The sequence below is a fragment of the Taudactylus pleione genome, unplaced genomic scaffold, assembly GCF_031769625.1.
Source record: "Taudactylus pleione unplaced genomic scaffold, aTauple2 ptg000641l, whole genome shotgun sequence".
In the NCBI taxonomy this organism is placed as follows: Eukaryota; Metazoa; Chordata; class Amphibia; order Anura; family Myobatrachidae; genus Taudactylus; species Taudactylus pleione.
Genome location: NW_028285043.1, coordinates 1,050,258 through 1,064,837, shown reverse-complemented (window position 1 = coordinate 1,064,837; position 14,580 = coordinate 1,050,258). Strand labels below are relative to the sequence as shown.

The following is a 14,580-nucleotide window of genomic DNA, read 5'->3' as shown; positions in this document are numbered from 1 at the left end:
TTGTACGTCTGGAGGCTGAAAACTCTCACTGCCGGCATCCCAGCTCAGAGTGGTGCATCCAAAGACACAGCATCAAATCACCATCTAACAGCCACGGGCCATCTTATACCCCTTTCACTTTGGAATCTCAGACTGGCAGCATGACCCGGCTTATTGCAGGGTCAATTATGTCACTGGCGTCATGTGAGATCATCTCCAAGCGCCAGCTCTTCCTATGCTGCTAACGGGTCCCAAGTCACATCGACCCAGGTTATCCGTTCACACTGCACTGCGAGCCGGGATGAACCCGTGTTCAATCCTGCTCGTTACCCAGGTTGACATGCCGGGTCACTTGACCCAGGTTATTTCAACTGGGTCCTTCCACACTGCACAATAACCCGGGTTATTGCTTGCAGTGTGAAAGGGGTATAAGTAGCCTAAGTTCACTAACAATGGCCTATGGAACGCCTCTGCTGGGGCCAGGAAATCCGCATCAGAAGATGGAGATCCTGGCCTTGTTATGCCTACAAAATGGGGGCAACATGTCCCCATTTTGTAAATCAATCACTGTCACCACCCCCACCCCCAAATGGCCACAGCATGTCAATCATGCTGCAGCTTAGGGGATACTGCAAGCGATCTCATGGACACTTATCAGAAAATGAGCCGTACAGATCCTCTGCATGCGCCGATCACCCATCATCGAAGCTGTAAGCAAATGATCAGGTTTGTGTACAACTCTGAATCAGGCTCATAGTGTGTGAGCCTTCTGCATGCAATTAAATGGGGAAATGGCCATACATCACACACCCATTTTTCTTCACACTGGGGGCGTACACATTGCTTCCACAGCTGCTGGGCTGCCCCCTATGCTCATGTGCACAGCAGGTCCCAGCAACATTGTGATGGTTGGGAGGACATGTATACATATATAGTCATACACATATACACATACAGATATACTGTCACACCCATCATATACACATACATACAGTCACACACATATACACTTACAGATATACTGTCACACACATCAAATACACATCAGACTTGCCTACCCTCCCGCATTCCGCTGGGGGCCTCCCTCTATAAGCTGGGAGCTCCCGCTACCCCGGAAAGTATAGAGAATCCCCCGGTATTTCCCACTGACCTGTCAAAGCACCGCACTACGCATGCGCGAGTCGGATATGAAAGGGGAGGGGCCTGGCTTGAGGACATCACGACACGCAACGTCATTTACAGTAATGTAATATGATAGGCCGGCTACCACGGAGTTGTGAGTAACGTTGGCCGCCTAGGTGTCACTGCCTCCCGAGTCTGTCTGATCTCTGACTGCAGGGAGCGGGACTGGCGGCGGCTGCAGCGTCCTCTCCTCCTCCCCGGCTGCTGTCCCAAGTCTGCTCACGTCGTTAGTAAAAAAAATATAAGTAGAGGGTGAGCTGTGCAGGAAGGCATCTTCCCCCGGGCCGGCCCGGCCGGTACACTGTAAAGGATTTGGATCCGCGGCCGCGATGGCAGAAGCCAAGTAACATTGTCTGCAGCCTCATTGGTGGATGGAGCTGGCCATCCACCAATCACAGTGATAGGAGTATCTGAACACTGATTGGTGGATGGCTGGAGTATCTGAACGCTGATTGGTGGATGGCTGGTGGAAGGCTGCAAACGGCCATGCAGACTTTGAGAGAGAGCCGGAGATAGGAGGGACAACAGCAGCAGGAGACTGGTGAGTATTGGACTTCCCCCATTGATTTGAGGTCTTATTTTTAAAATGCATTTTCTTTTATCAGATTTAAGGCAGTTAGTAAATTATTTTTATTGAAGGTGAAGGGGGAGGGGGGCAGGGAAGGGAAGAACAGTTTTGGGCTTGCTATTAAGGGAGGAGGGGGGGTTGCCAGGTATGAGGGGGGTTACTTCTGGAACATGCTATTAAGGGAGAAGGGGGGGGGTTGTCAGGTATGGGGTTTGTCACTTCTGGAACATGCTATTAATTGAGGGAGAATGGGGGGTTGTCAGGTATGAGGGGGGGTCACTTCTGGAACATTCTGTTAATTGAGGGAGAAGGGGGGGTTGTCAGGTATGAGGGGGGTTGTCACTTCTGGAACATGCTATTAATTGAGGGAGAAGGGTGGGTTGTCAGGTATGAGGGGGGGTCACTTCTGGAACATTCTGTTAATTGAGGGAGAAGGGGGGTTGTCACTTCTGGAACATGCTGTTAATTGAGGGAGAAGAGGGGGGTTGTCATGTATGAGGGGGGCCACTTCTAAAATATGTTATTAATTAAGGGGGATAGGTTGTTAGGTCTGGGGGGCAGTTCTGGGATGTGATTTTAATTGAGGGAGTTGTCATGTTTGAGACTGATTATAGAGTACATTGAGAAAGGCCGGGAAGATAATCAGGACTGGGGTATGTTTCCAATTGAGGGAGGGGGTTTGTCAAGTGTGGGGTACCATATGATCATAATTGAGAGAGGCTGATGTGGGGTCTGATTTTAAACTATGGCGGAAGGGTGTATCAGATCTGTGAAATAATTTTTAATGAGGAGGGGAGGGGGCGTTTCTCAGACTTGAGATTACCACTTGCAGTGATTTAGGGTGGCTTCCATTTTCTAGAACCCCTTTTTCATATCTATTCTGCTGACTTTGGTTATGTATACAGTACACCCGAGTTCCTGGTAGTATAGACTGCAGGACAAATGGCAGTCCAACCACTATCTAAAATCTCCCTGAAATTAGTTTTCAAAAGTAGGCAAGTATGATACACATACATACAGTCACACACATATACACTTACAGATATACTGTCACACACATCATATACACATACATACAGTCACACACATATACACATACAGATATACTGTCACACACATCATATACACATACATACAGTCACTCACAAATACACTTACAGATATACTGTCACACACATCATATACACATACATACAGTCACTCACATATACACTTACAGATATACTGTCACACACATATACACATACATACAGTCACTCACATATACACATACAGATATACTGTCACACACATCATATACACATACATACAGTCACTCACATATACACTTACAGATATACTGTCACACACATCATATACACATACATACAGTCACACACATATACACTTACAGATATACTTTCACACACATCATATACACATACATATAGTCACACACATATACACATACAGATATACAGTCACACACATCATATACACATACATACAGTCACACACATATACACATACATAGTCACTCACATATACACATACAGATATACTGTCACACACATCATATACACATACATACAGTCACACATATATACACTTACAGATATACTGTCACACACATCATATACACATACATACAGTCACACACATATACACATACAGATATACTGTCACACACATCATATACACATACATACAGTCACTCACATATACACTTACAGATATACTGTCACACACATCATATACACATACATACAGTCACTCACATATACACTTACAGATATACTGTCACACACATATACACATACATACAGTCACTCACATATACACATACAGATATACTGTCACACACATCATATACACATACATACAGTCACACACATATACACATACAGATATACTGTCACACACATCATATACACATACATACAGTCACACACATATACATATATACTGTCACACACCTACATATGTAGTTACACGTACAGGGGTAGATTTACTAAGCCTTGGAGAGAGATAAAGTGGAGAGAGATAAAATACCAACCAATCAGCTCCTGTCATTTTACAGGCAATGTTTGAAAAATGACAGTTAAGAGCTGATTGGTTGGCACTTTGGGCCTGATTCACTATGGATCGCTATAGCTGCACGCAGATCTGCTGCGAAAATATGCTAATGTTTGCAATCGCAAAGCCAACATAGAGGCACCTACTACCGCTATCTCACCTTTGTAATACCTTGCAGACCTGCGTATACATCGGTACCATCAAGTAACATTGGACCCTCATGCAGAATTACAGCTACTCGGTCCTTACTCAGAAATTTTAGATGTCATCACACGTACTCAAGCTGCGTATGCCGTCTGGAGTGGCTTATTTATGCACGCCTTGGAAATGGCATTCAAATAGACAGACAGGTCTGTGGTTCTCCAACCACTCCCCCGTCAGCACCCCCAAACGCTGATGTCCTGTCCCTCTGTCTGCGATGGCTTTATATCTGTATAAGTGATCACAGTACGATCGTAATGCTAATTCATGCACGTGCACTGCAGTGCATACAAGTGACTCAAGTCCTTTATCTCTCTCCAAAGCTAAGTACTACATCTGCCCCTTATACACATACATACATACTGTCACACACACATACATACACACTGTCACACATACATACATGTAGCCAGAAACTTATACACACATATATATATCATACTGGTACACAAAGTCATATACATACATTCATTCATTTACACACATACAGATAATCACACACTTAGGGCGGGATGTACTAAGCATTGCATTAGCAATGCGGTACATCCCGCCTGTCTTCGTGTACACACTGCAGTTCATTACCGTGGTATGTACCTAGAATATCGCAAAGGACAGCTACCCCGATAAGAGCTGTCCTTTGCTATGCTGCCCGGCAGAGGGATTTCCGAGTTTAATACCCAGAAGTGCCTCAGGCGTCCTTCTACGCATGCCCAGACGGCCGTGGGGGCTCATGGGAGAGATCCGATCAGATCCCTCCCAACTAGGAGTGTCCTGAAAAGAAGCCCATAGGCTTCCATTGGGTAATGCCACCTAAAGGTGGCGTTACCCATCGGGTTGATGCTTGCCGGTGCTTTGTACATATGGAGAATGCGGTAAAAACCCTGAAAACTGCATTTTCTGGGGTTTTACAGCATTATCCTATTTAGTAAATCTTGGCCTTATTCATATATACATATAGATAGTGTTCCTCCTCCTCCCTCTTACCTTACATCATCACTTGGCACACTGGACCTCATTCAGAGCCGCTCGCAAAATGTGAGCACTCGCTCTGAATGAGGGCGGCCGCGTCTATGTTCAAAGCCGGCCTCCTGGCCGTTCGCTATTCTGTGGGTGACCACCCATAGCTTTAGCGAGCGGCCAGGTTGATGGTCGCGATGGTCAAGACCATCGTGACTTGTGACGAGACCGTTGTGGTAGGGTCTCGTCTGCTGCAAGCCCCAGTGAGCTTTCGGCTCTAATAGAGCCGGAAGTTCACCACTGACATCATGAGTGATGTCAGTGGGGCCGCCCCCAAACGGCAGGCGTTCCGTCAGGAATGCCTCCATTTGGCCAGCCACCCCCCACCCTGCCTACAAAACAGTGCGAGCTGTCGATCACCATCGACAGCCGCCACTTTTGTAGTGAGCCCTGGAGCGAGAGAATCGACCCGCTTGAAAGCTAATAGGTGCTTGCGAGCGGGTCTGAATGAGACCCACTGTCTGTATCTGCTCCTGCTGCCTCTCCTCCCCTCCCCTCCTCTCCCCCATGCTGCTTCTACCACTGACTATCTGTATAGTGCCATGTAGCCCCGTCCCCCTGCTCAGTCCCCCCCTCCCCTCCTCTCCCCCATGCTGCTGCTAGCACTGACTGGTTGTATAGTGCCATGAAGCCCCGTCCCCCTGCTCAGTCCCCCCCTCCCCTCCTTTCCCCCATGCTGCTGCTAGCACTGACTGGCTGTATAGTGCCATGCAGCCCCATCCCCTGCTCAGACCCCCCCCCTCCCCTCATCTCCCCCATGCTGCTGCTAGCACTGACTGGCTGTATAGTGCCATGTAACCCCGTCCCCCTACTCAGGCCCCCCCCTCCCCTCCTCTCCCCCATGCTGCTGCTAGCACTGACTGGTTGTATAGTGCAACGTAGCCCCGTCCCCCTGCTCAGTCCCCCCCCTCCCCTCATCTCCCCCATGCTGCTGCTAGCATGGACTGGCTGTATAGTGCCATGTAGCCCCGTCCCCCTGCTCAGTCCCCCCCCTCCCCTCATCTCCCCCATTCTGCTGCTAGCACTGACTGGCTGTATAGTGCCATGTAACCCCGTCTCCCTGCTCAGTCTCCACCCTCCTCATTTTCAACTTCTAGTTGTGGTGCTCTTTTGCACTGAAGCTGTAATCAAAGTTGGGGGGCGCCCTGAGACAGGAGGGCAGAGGGAAACTTTAAACTGGATCTGGGGCCAAGATACGATTTGTGGAGCTTGTTAGCTATATCTCCTTCCAGAGCTTCACACTTGTGTATATGACAACTTCATCAATGCTCGGCAGAAACTGACTCGATTAAGGGAGGGGCGACAGGGGTGGTCGTCCAGGGGCCCCCACACAAAGCGACACCTGTTCCCGGGTTGAGGGTCTCATTCAGACCCACTCACAAGCGGAGCGCTCGCAAGCGGGTCGATGTTGAGGCCCTGCGCACGTGCAGCGTCCGCGCTGCGAGTGTGCAAGCCCCGGAGCGAGAGAGAAATTCTCTCACTCTGGGGCTCACTACAAAAGGGGCGGCTGTCAATGGTGATCGACAACTCTTTAATGAGCCGCCCTCCTGGCCGCTCGCTAAGCTGTGGGTGACCACCCACAGCTTTAGCGAGCGGCCAGGTTGATGATCATGAGTGATGTCAGTGGTGCCGCCCCCAGATGGCAGGCGTTCCTTCGGGAACGCCTCTGTTTGGCCAGCCAGCCACCCCCCACCCTGCCTACAAAACGGTGCAAGTTGTCGATCACCATTGACAGCCGCCCCTTTTGTAGTGAGCCCCAGAGTAAGAGAATTTCTCTCTCGCTCCGGGGCTTGCACACTCGCAGTGCGGACGCTGCACGTGCGCAGGGCCTCAACATCGACCCGCTTGCGAGCGCTCCGCTTGTGAGTGGGTCTGAATGAGACCCTCAACCCGGGAACAGGTGTCGCTTTGTGTGGGGGCCCCTGGACGACCACCCCTGTCGCCCCTCCCTTAATCGAGTCAGTTTCTGCCGAGCATTGATGAAGTTGTCATATACACAAGTGTGAAGCTCTGGAAGGAGATATAGCTAACAAGCTCCACAAATCGTATCTTGGCCCCAGATCCAGTTTAAAGTTTCCCTCTGCCCTCCTGTCTCAGGGCGCCCCCCAACTTTGATTACAGCTTCAGTGCAAAAGAGCACCACAACTAGAAGAGGGTGGAGACTGAGCAGGGGGACGGGGTTACATGGCACTATACAGCCAGTCAGTGCTAGCAGCAGAATGGGGGAGATGAGGGGAGGGGGGGGACTGAGCAGGGGGACGGGGCTACATGGCACTATACAGCCAGTCCATGCTAGCAGCAGCATGGGGGAGATGAGGGGAGGGGGGGGACTGAGCAGGGGGACGGGGCTACGTTGCACTATACAACCAGTCAGTGCTAGCAGCAGCATGGGGGAGAGGAGGGGAGGGGGGGGCCTGAGTAGGGGGACGGGGTTACATGGCACTATACAGCCAGTCAGTGCTAGCAGCAGCATGGGGGAGATGAGGGGAGGGGGGGGTCTGAGCAGGGGATGGGGCTGCATGGCACTATACAGCCAGTCAGTGCTAGCAGCAGCATGGGGGAAAGGAGGGGAGGGGGGGACTGAGCAGGGGGACGGGGCTTCATGGCACTATACAACCAGTCAGTGCTAGCAGCAGCATGGGGGAGAGGAGGGGAGGGGGGGACTGAGCAGGGGGACGGGGCTACATGGCACTATACAGACAGTCAGTGGTAGAAGCAGCATGGGGGAGAGGAGGGGAGGGGAGGAGAGGCAGCAGGAGCAGATACAGACAGTGGGTCTCATTCAGACCCGCTCGCAAGCACCTATTAGCTTTCAAGCGGGTCGATTCTCTCGCTCCAGGGCTCACTACAAAAGTGGCGGCTGTCGATGGTGATCGACAGCTCGCACTGTTTTGTAGGCAGGGTGGGGGGTGGCTGGCTGGCCAAACAGAGGCGTTCCCGAAGGAACGCCTGCCATCTGGGGGCGGCACCACTGACATCACTCATGATCATCAACCTGGCCGCTCGCTAAAGCTGTGGGTGGTCACCCACAGCTTAGCGAGCAGCCAGGAGGGCGGCTCATTAAAGAGAAACCACCGCCCTCATTCAGAGAGAGCGCTCGCATTTTGCGGATGCAGGGGGGTTTCTGCGTACATAGAAACCCTCCCTGACACACAACATTGGGGGGCGGAGCCAATATGACAAGCCCCGCCCCATATACCCGCAAATCACTGCATTACATTGAGGGGGCGGGGCCTAATGGATCGAGGTGCTCGGTCCTTGTTGCAACCAGGACTGGTCCTGTAGTAGCTGCTGCATTAAGTGAAGGTATGTTTGTGTAATGTTTCGGTTTGTGTGTATGTATGTATGTATGTATGTGATTCTATTCTATATGGATATATGTCATGGTGTATACAGTATGTTATGTGTATACTGTGTATGTGTTAGTGTGTATATGTATATATGTTCTAGTGTCCATGTGTTAATATGTATATATGTATTAGCGTGTGTATACTGTTTATGTGTGAGTGTATGATTTATATATATATATATATATATATATATATAGTATCCAAAGTGTAGCGGCACTCACGGGACTTGTTTAGATCAAGAAATTATAAACTGCTGATAGCAGGCTTGAGTTCCAACGTTTCAGATTAAAGATTAAATATCTGAAACGTTGGAATTCAAGCCTGCTATCAGCAGTTTACAATTTCTTGATCTAAACAAGTCCCGTGAGTGCGGCTACACTTTGGATACTATTTGGACACAGATTTGGACTTGTGTGCGTAGAGGGCACCTGGGCAAGTACAAATTTTTATTATGAGTGCCGGATTCAAATGGGTTCTATATATATATATATATATATATATATATATATATATATATATATATATATATAAATTTATTTTCAGGGCCCCCCCCTCAAAAAAAATCCTACGTTTGTCCCTGTCTTCATGTGGCGGGGGTAGGCTCTGGGTGGGTCTTTCAGGGAGGGGGGTGGGCTCTGTGTGGTTTGGAGGGGCCCCCACAATTTAGTTGCCCTGGGGCCCCCACAAGCCTTAATTCGGCCCAGATAGTAGCAGTGCTGTCATGTGACCACACATTATAGGCAAATGTAATGCAAACACAAATGTTGCAGACAGTCCTGTTTGTCACAAAAGGAAATATTTAGTTCACATACTTTAGATTTCTGATGCTATTGGATTAACATAGTTGATGAGATTAGAAAAATGTGTGTGTATATACTGTTATTATGAGCAGAATTATATACTATAGGGGCAATTTAATTGTTTTGTGGGCGGCGATAATTAGTGGGCGCCAAGTGTTGCAATTTAATGGTTTTGGGTACCCATTAATTAGACTAGCTGAGGGCTGCATAGGCATGAGGCTATATAAGAGTCCTCAGTTTTTGTGATTGGTCAGTAATAGGGAATTTGTTTGCTAGGCAGTTTTCTCCTTTTTGAGGCCCTTTTTTCATTAGTTGACAGTTAGCCAATTAGAGTTTCAAGGGGCTTGCATAATGAGTTTTTCTATTTAAGGCTAAATTTGAATAGGTTCAGCCTCTTTTTCAGTTGGAAGCCCCTCGCTCCCTACCCAAAACCGTGTGTTTGTCCTTTACTAAACAATTTTAAAGCAGTAGGCGGGAAGGCGATACTAACCAGCGGGCACATGTGGCATAAGTGGTTGCTGTGGGGCACTTGCCCCTTTGAAGGACAGGGAGTGTGTCCTACCTATGCGGGGTGGACAATTGGGCGCTTTCTTTGCGGAAGTGTCTGGACTGTGCCATAGTAAGGGGTGGTGAGACTTTCACAGCGCAGGTTACGCATATTGAAAGGGGGGTATCTTAGTCATCCCCAGTTTTTGGTGAGAAGTATTTGGCTAGAGCTGGGTTGTGGTAGCGCCTTCTTTTGCCACCCTTTATTAAAATAAATTCATGCAATTAATAAATACATTAATTTGATTCGAACCAAGCACTTGTTGTCAGTGTCATTATTTTAGAGTTAAGATTAGCATAAAATGGTTTTAATGTTTTTCACAATAAATGAATGGACGCCTTATTGCGGTCATCAGGCCTTATTAGACCAGGTTTAGACATGTAAAACGGATAAACCCATCTACAGTCCTGGTTAGGGCGCCCAAACTGCTGTTTGGACACTCTAACTACCGGTTTATTGCACATTTTTGCTCGCATCATCCAGAGGGTGCAAGCAGAAATGCTGGCGGCTATAATGCCCACGTGGAGCAACAATTGAATTGCTCCATCTGGTCCCAAAACATATAGCTGACCAAAAACCCCTAATGGCCGGATTCAATTAGAGGCGGAAAGCCATGATCGGCGAAAAGCGTCCTGGAATTGAATAGGGCGATACTTCGTAAAGTGGCGAAAACCGCACATCGGTGAAAACTTTTTGGCAATCTCGGCTTTTCAACGCTAATTGAATATGGGCCTTAGATTGACTGCAATTGGCACACAGTAGGAAGTAGGATATATGAATGGAAATATTCATGTAACTTGGCTGTCCCTGGTTGTCTGCTGTAATAAATATGTGAGCTCAATTAGGCACTGCCACGATTATTAACACTTCATATCACGGCAGAATTTTTTTTATTTCAAATGAAAGTAGCCCCACTATGTACTAAACTGAACCCGCAAGGACAGCGGTAGTGATAACCGCTGTCCCTGTGAGTTATTTCCCCAGCATTTTGGAGCAGTCTTTCACATTTGTGAAAAACTCCTCCAGGGGAATCTGACACTGCATTGGAAGATCTCTCTCCTGAGAGTAAAGCCTCCATAGACTTAAAGCGGTTTACACCATCTGAAAATGATGTAAACTAATGGGGCCAAACTCCAAAATGATTTGCCTTTCGGAATTTGGGACATAGGGGTCAGATCATAGTCCTCATTGATAATAATGGGGACTGCGATCTGCAGTGTTAATTAGCCTTCTGCAGGAGATTTCTATGAAATGCCATGCATTAGGCTATTAATACATAGCAACAATTCATAAAATTATGTAGAAACTGCAGTTTCTACATAATTATATGAAAATAAAAACATTTGATAATTAGGCCCCTTTATGTTCTATAATATATGGGAGTTATTGAAATGTTCTCATCTCACTTTTCCATTAGGAACCAGCAGTGCTCAGTCATCCTGCCTCAGCAATGAAGTCTCTCACACCATCCAGAGACTAACGTTCTTCCGTCAGCTAGGCCAGGGTGGCTTTGGAAAGGTAAGTAATGAGGTTTTATTTGTCACAGGGGAATTACTGTATGTCTGAATTTGGATGTTAGTACAGATGTACAGAGCTACAGCACAATTTCATTCAATGTTAGTTTTGATTTGTCACTCCACCTAATGTTATTCCACACTGTACTTGCTGCATTACATGTAATTTATAGTGCTGGGTCTGTGATAGTGTCAATTCATTGTGCGCTGTGGTGTTGTTGGTGTATTATTAGGAGACAGCATTTGGGGTTATAGAAAGCATCTAAAGATACTGTAGACACATAATGCAAAAGTGTAAAGTTTAACCTCATACCACTTTAAAATTATCCTGAAAGATATAAAGGGCCTATGGTCTGACTAGTGATGTCATGGATGTGACCTAGGGATGGCCATCGACCATTGATGATTCATAATCATTGATGGTTTATGGCTGATGTCGAATGCTTTTACCATCGATGGGGGAGAATCAGACGGTTTCCCTTCATCGATGGCACAGCATAAACTATTTATTTTTTTTACAAGGTGCCAGGACACGGAGCACAGCACCTCCCCTACACCTGCGAAGCCCTGTCCCCAGGTTCTGATTGGCCCACCATTGCACAGTTGGTAATATATATATATATATATATATATATATATATATACTACCATTCAAAAGTTTGGGGTCACTTAGAAATTTCCTTATTTTTGAAAGAAAAGCACTGTTTTTTTCAATGAAGATAACATTAAATTAATCAGAAATACACTCTATACATTGTTAATGTGGTAAATGACTATACTAGCTGCAAACTTCTGGTTGTTAAAGGAATATCTACATAGGTGTATAAAGGCCCATTTCCAGCAACCATCACTCCAGTGTTCTAATGGTACATTGTGTTTGCTAAGCGCGTTAGAAGACTAATGGATGATTAGGAAACCCTTGTACAATTATGTTAGCACAGCTGAAAATGGGTTTGCTTGTTAGAGAAGCTATAAAATTGGCCTTCCTTTGAGCTAGTTGAGTATCTGGAGCATCACATTTGTGGGTTCGATTATACTCTCCAAATGGCCAGAAAAAGAGAACTTTCATGTGAAACTCGACAGTCTATTCTTGTTCTTAGAAATTAAGGCTATTCCATGTGAGAAATTGGCAAGAAAACAAGAGATATGGTAAGAACTTACCTTTGTTATCTCTGTTTCTACGAAGTCCATAGGGTCCACAGGGTTGACCTTGGGGTATAGCTGGATCTGGATCCATGGGCACCACGCAGTTAAAGCTTTGCTGCTCCCAGGATGCACTTGGGTCCGTCCTCCTCTATACCCCGCCCCGGCCACAGGCACCTCAGTTGGTAAGCAGCTAAGGCCGGAGGAGGAGACTAAACAGAGAGAAGGAAGACTGGAACACACAAGAAACCATACTCACAGAAATGGGAGACGGAAAACCGGTGACCAGCCACACAGCCCATTTGAAGCCAGGTGCGTCAGGGCGGGCGCCCTGTGGACCCTATGGACTTCGTAGAAACAGAGATAACAAAGGTAAGTTCTTACCATATCTCTTGTTTTCTACTTCAGGGTCCATAGGGGGTCCACAAGGTTGACCTTGGGGATGTCCCAAAGCAGTTCAACTAAGGGCGGGGACGCTCCTGTGCTGAAAGGAGTACCCGGCGCCCGAAGGATGCATCCTGAGAGGCGAAGGTGTCAAACGCATAGAACCTCAAAAACGTTTGAATTGAAGACCAAGTGGCCGCCTTACACAGCTGAACAGCCGAGGTGCCACGTCTAGCAGCCCAAGAGGGACCCACAGAACGAGTGGAATGAGCCTTAACAGAGGCTGGCACAGGTAAACCCTCCTGTGCATAAGCCTCACAAATAACGGAACGAAGCCAACGGGCTAACGTTTGCTTGTTGGCAGGCCAACCCCTCTTGTGAAAACCGAAGAGGACAAACAAAGAATCCGACTTCCTAACCGAAGCAGTCCGATCCACATAGATTCTAAGTGCCCGGACTACATCTAAGGAAGCCTCACCAGCTGAAAGATCAGGCGACTGAAAAGCTGGCACAACAAGTTCCTGATTAATGTGGAACTTCGAGACCACTTTGGGCAAAAACTCAGGACGAGTGCGGAGCACCGCTCTGTCCTGATGAAAAATCAGAAAAGGAGGGCGACAGGAAAGCGCCCCCAACTCTGACACCCTCCTGGCAGAAGCAATTGCTAGGAGAAAAACGGTCTTGAACGTCAGCCACTTGAGGTCCACCGCCTCAAGAGGCTCAAAAAGATGACCCTGCAAGACCCGTAGCACCACCGCCAAGTCCAAGGAGCCACAGGAGGCACGAAGGGAGGCTGTATCCTGAGAACACCCTGGAAAAAGGTGTGAACATCCGGTAGTGTAGCAATCCGTCGCTGAAACCACATGGACAATGCAGACACATGAACCTTCAGAGAGGCCAGGCGTAAGCCGAGGTCCAAACCTGATTGAAGGAACTCCAAGATTCTGGAAACCCGGAACACCTGAGGATCATAGTTTCTGGATTCACACCACTGAAAGTAAGTGCGCCACACCCTGTGGTAAATCCGTGCGGAGGCAGGCTTGCGTGCCCTAAGCATGGTACCAATGACTGAACTGGAGAAACCCCTAGACCTCAAGACGGCTGTCTCAAGAGCCACGCCGTCAAAGACAGCCGACCCAGATCCGGGTAAAGGCAGGGCCCTTGAGACAACAGGTCCTGACGCTGAGGAAGAAGGTACGGAGCGTCGATGGAGAGACACCTCAGATCGGAGTACCAAGGGCGTCTGGGCCACGCCGGAGCAACCAGCACGAGCGTGCCGCCGTCCTGCTTGAATTTCCGCAGAACCTGAGGAAGTAAGGATATCGGAGGAAACAGATACGCCAGGTGAAACGTCCATTTCACCGACAGCGCGTCTACCAGACTGGCGCCTGCGTCTCTTGTCCTTGACCCGTAAACGGGCAACTTGTGATTGTGACGGGAGGCCATCAAGTCCAGCTCCGGCAGCCCCCACCTGTCCACGAGTAGCTGAAACACCTCTGGGTGAAGCGACCATTCCCCGGGATGCACGTCGTGACGGCTGAGGAAGTCCGCCTCCCAATTGAGGACTCCGGGAATGAAGACTGCCGAGATCGCTGGAATGTGACACTCCGCCCAAGCAAGGATGCGAGACACCTCCGACATTGCTGCCTGACTTCGAGTTCCTCCTTGGTGGTTGATATACGCCACCGTGGTGGCGTTGTCGGACTGCACCTGAACCGGCCGTCCGTAAAGAGCGGGACCGGACGACTGCAGGGCCCGATAAACTGCCCGCAGTTCCAGAATGTTGATGGGAAGAAGAGCTTCTTCCGCAGACCAACGACCCTGAAGTGACAACGAGCCG

At 48.2% G+C, this 14,580-nt stretch overlaps 1 protein-coding gene and 1 pseudogene across 1 annotated transcript in view; one reads left to right on the top strand and one right to left on the bottom strand.

Moving 5' to 3' along the window:
• The window catches only part of LOC148479057 (protein kinase C delta type-like), a 65,543-nt gene that overhangs the window by 2,138 nt on the left and 48,825 nt on the right, over positions 1-14,580 (top strand). Inside the window, exon 2 of the mRNA XM_088455012.1 lies at positions 11,117-11,217. Coding sequence (XP_088311138.1) covers positions 11,117-11,217 — 101 coding nt within the window. The remainder of the gene's footprint in view (positions 1-11,116; positions 11,218-14,580) is intronic.
• LOC148479058 (serine/threonine-protein kinase PLK2-like) overlaps positions 1-14,580 on the bottom strand; it is an 82,695-nt pseudogene that overhangs the window by 61,939 nt on the left and 6,176 nt on the right.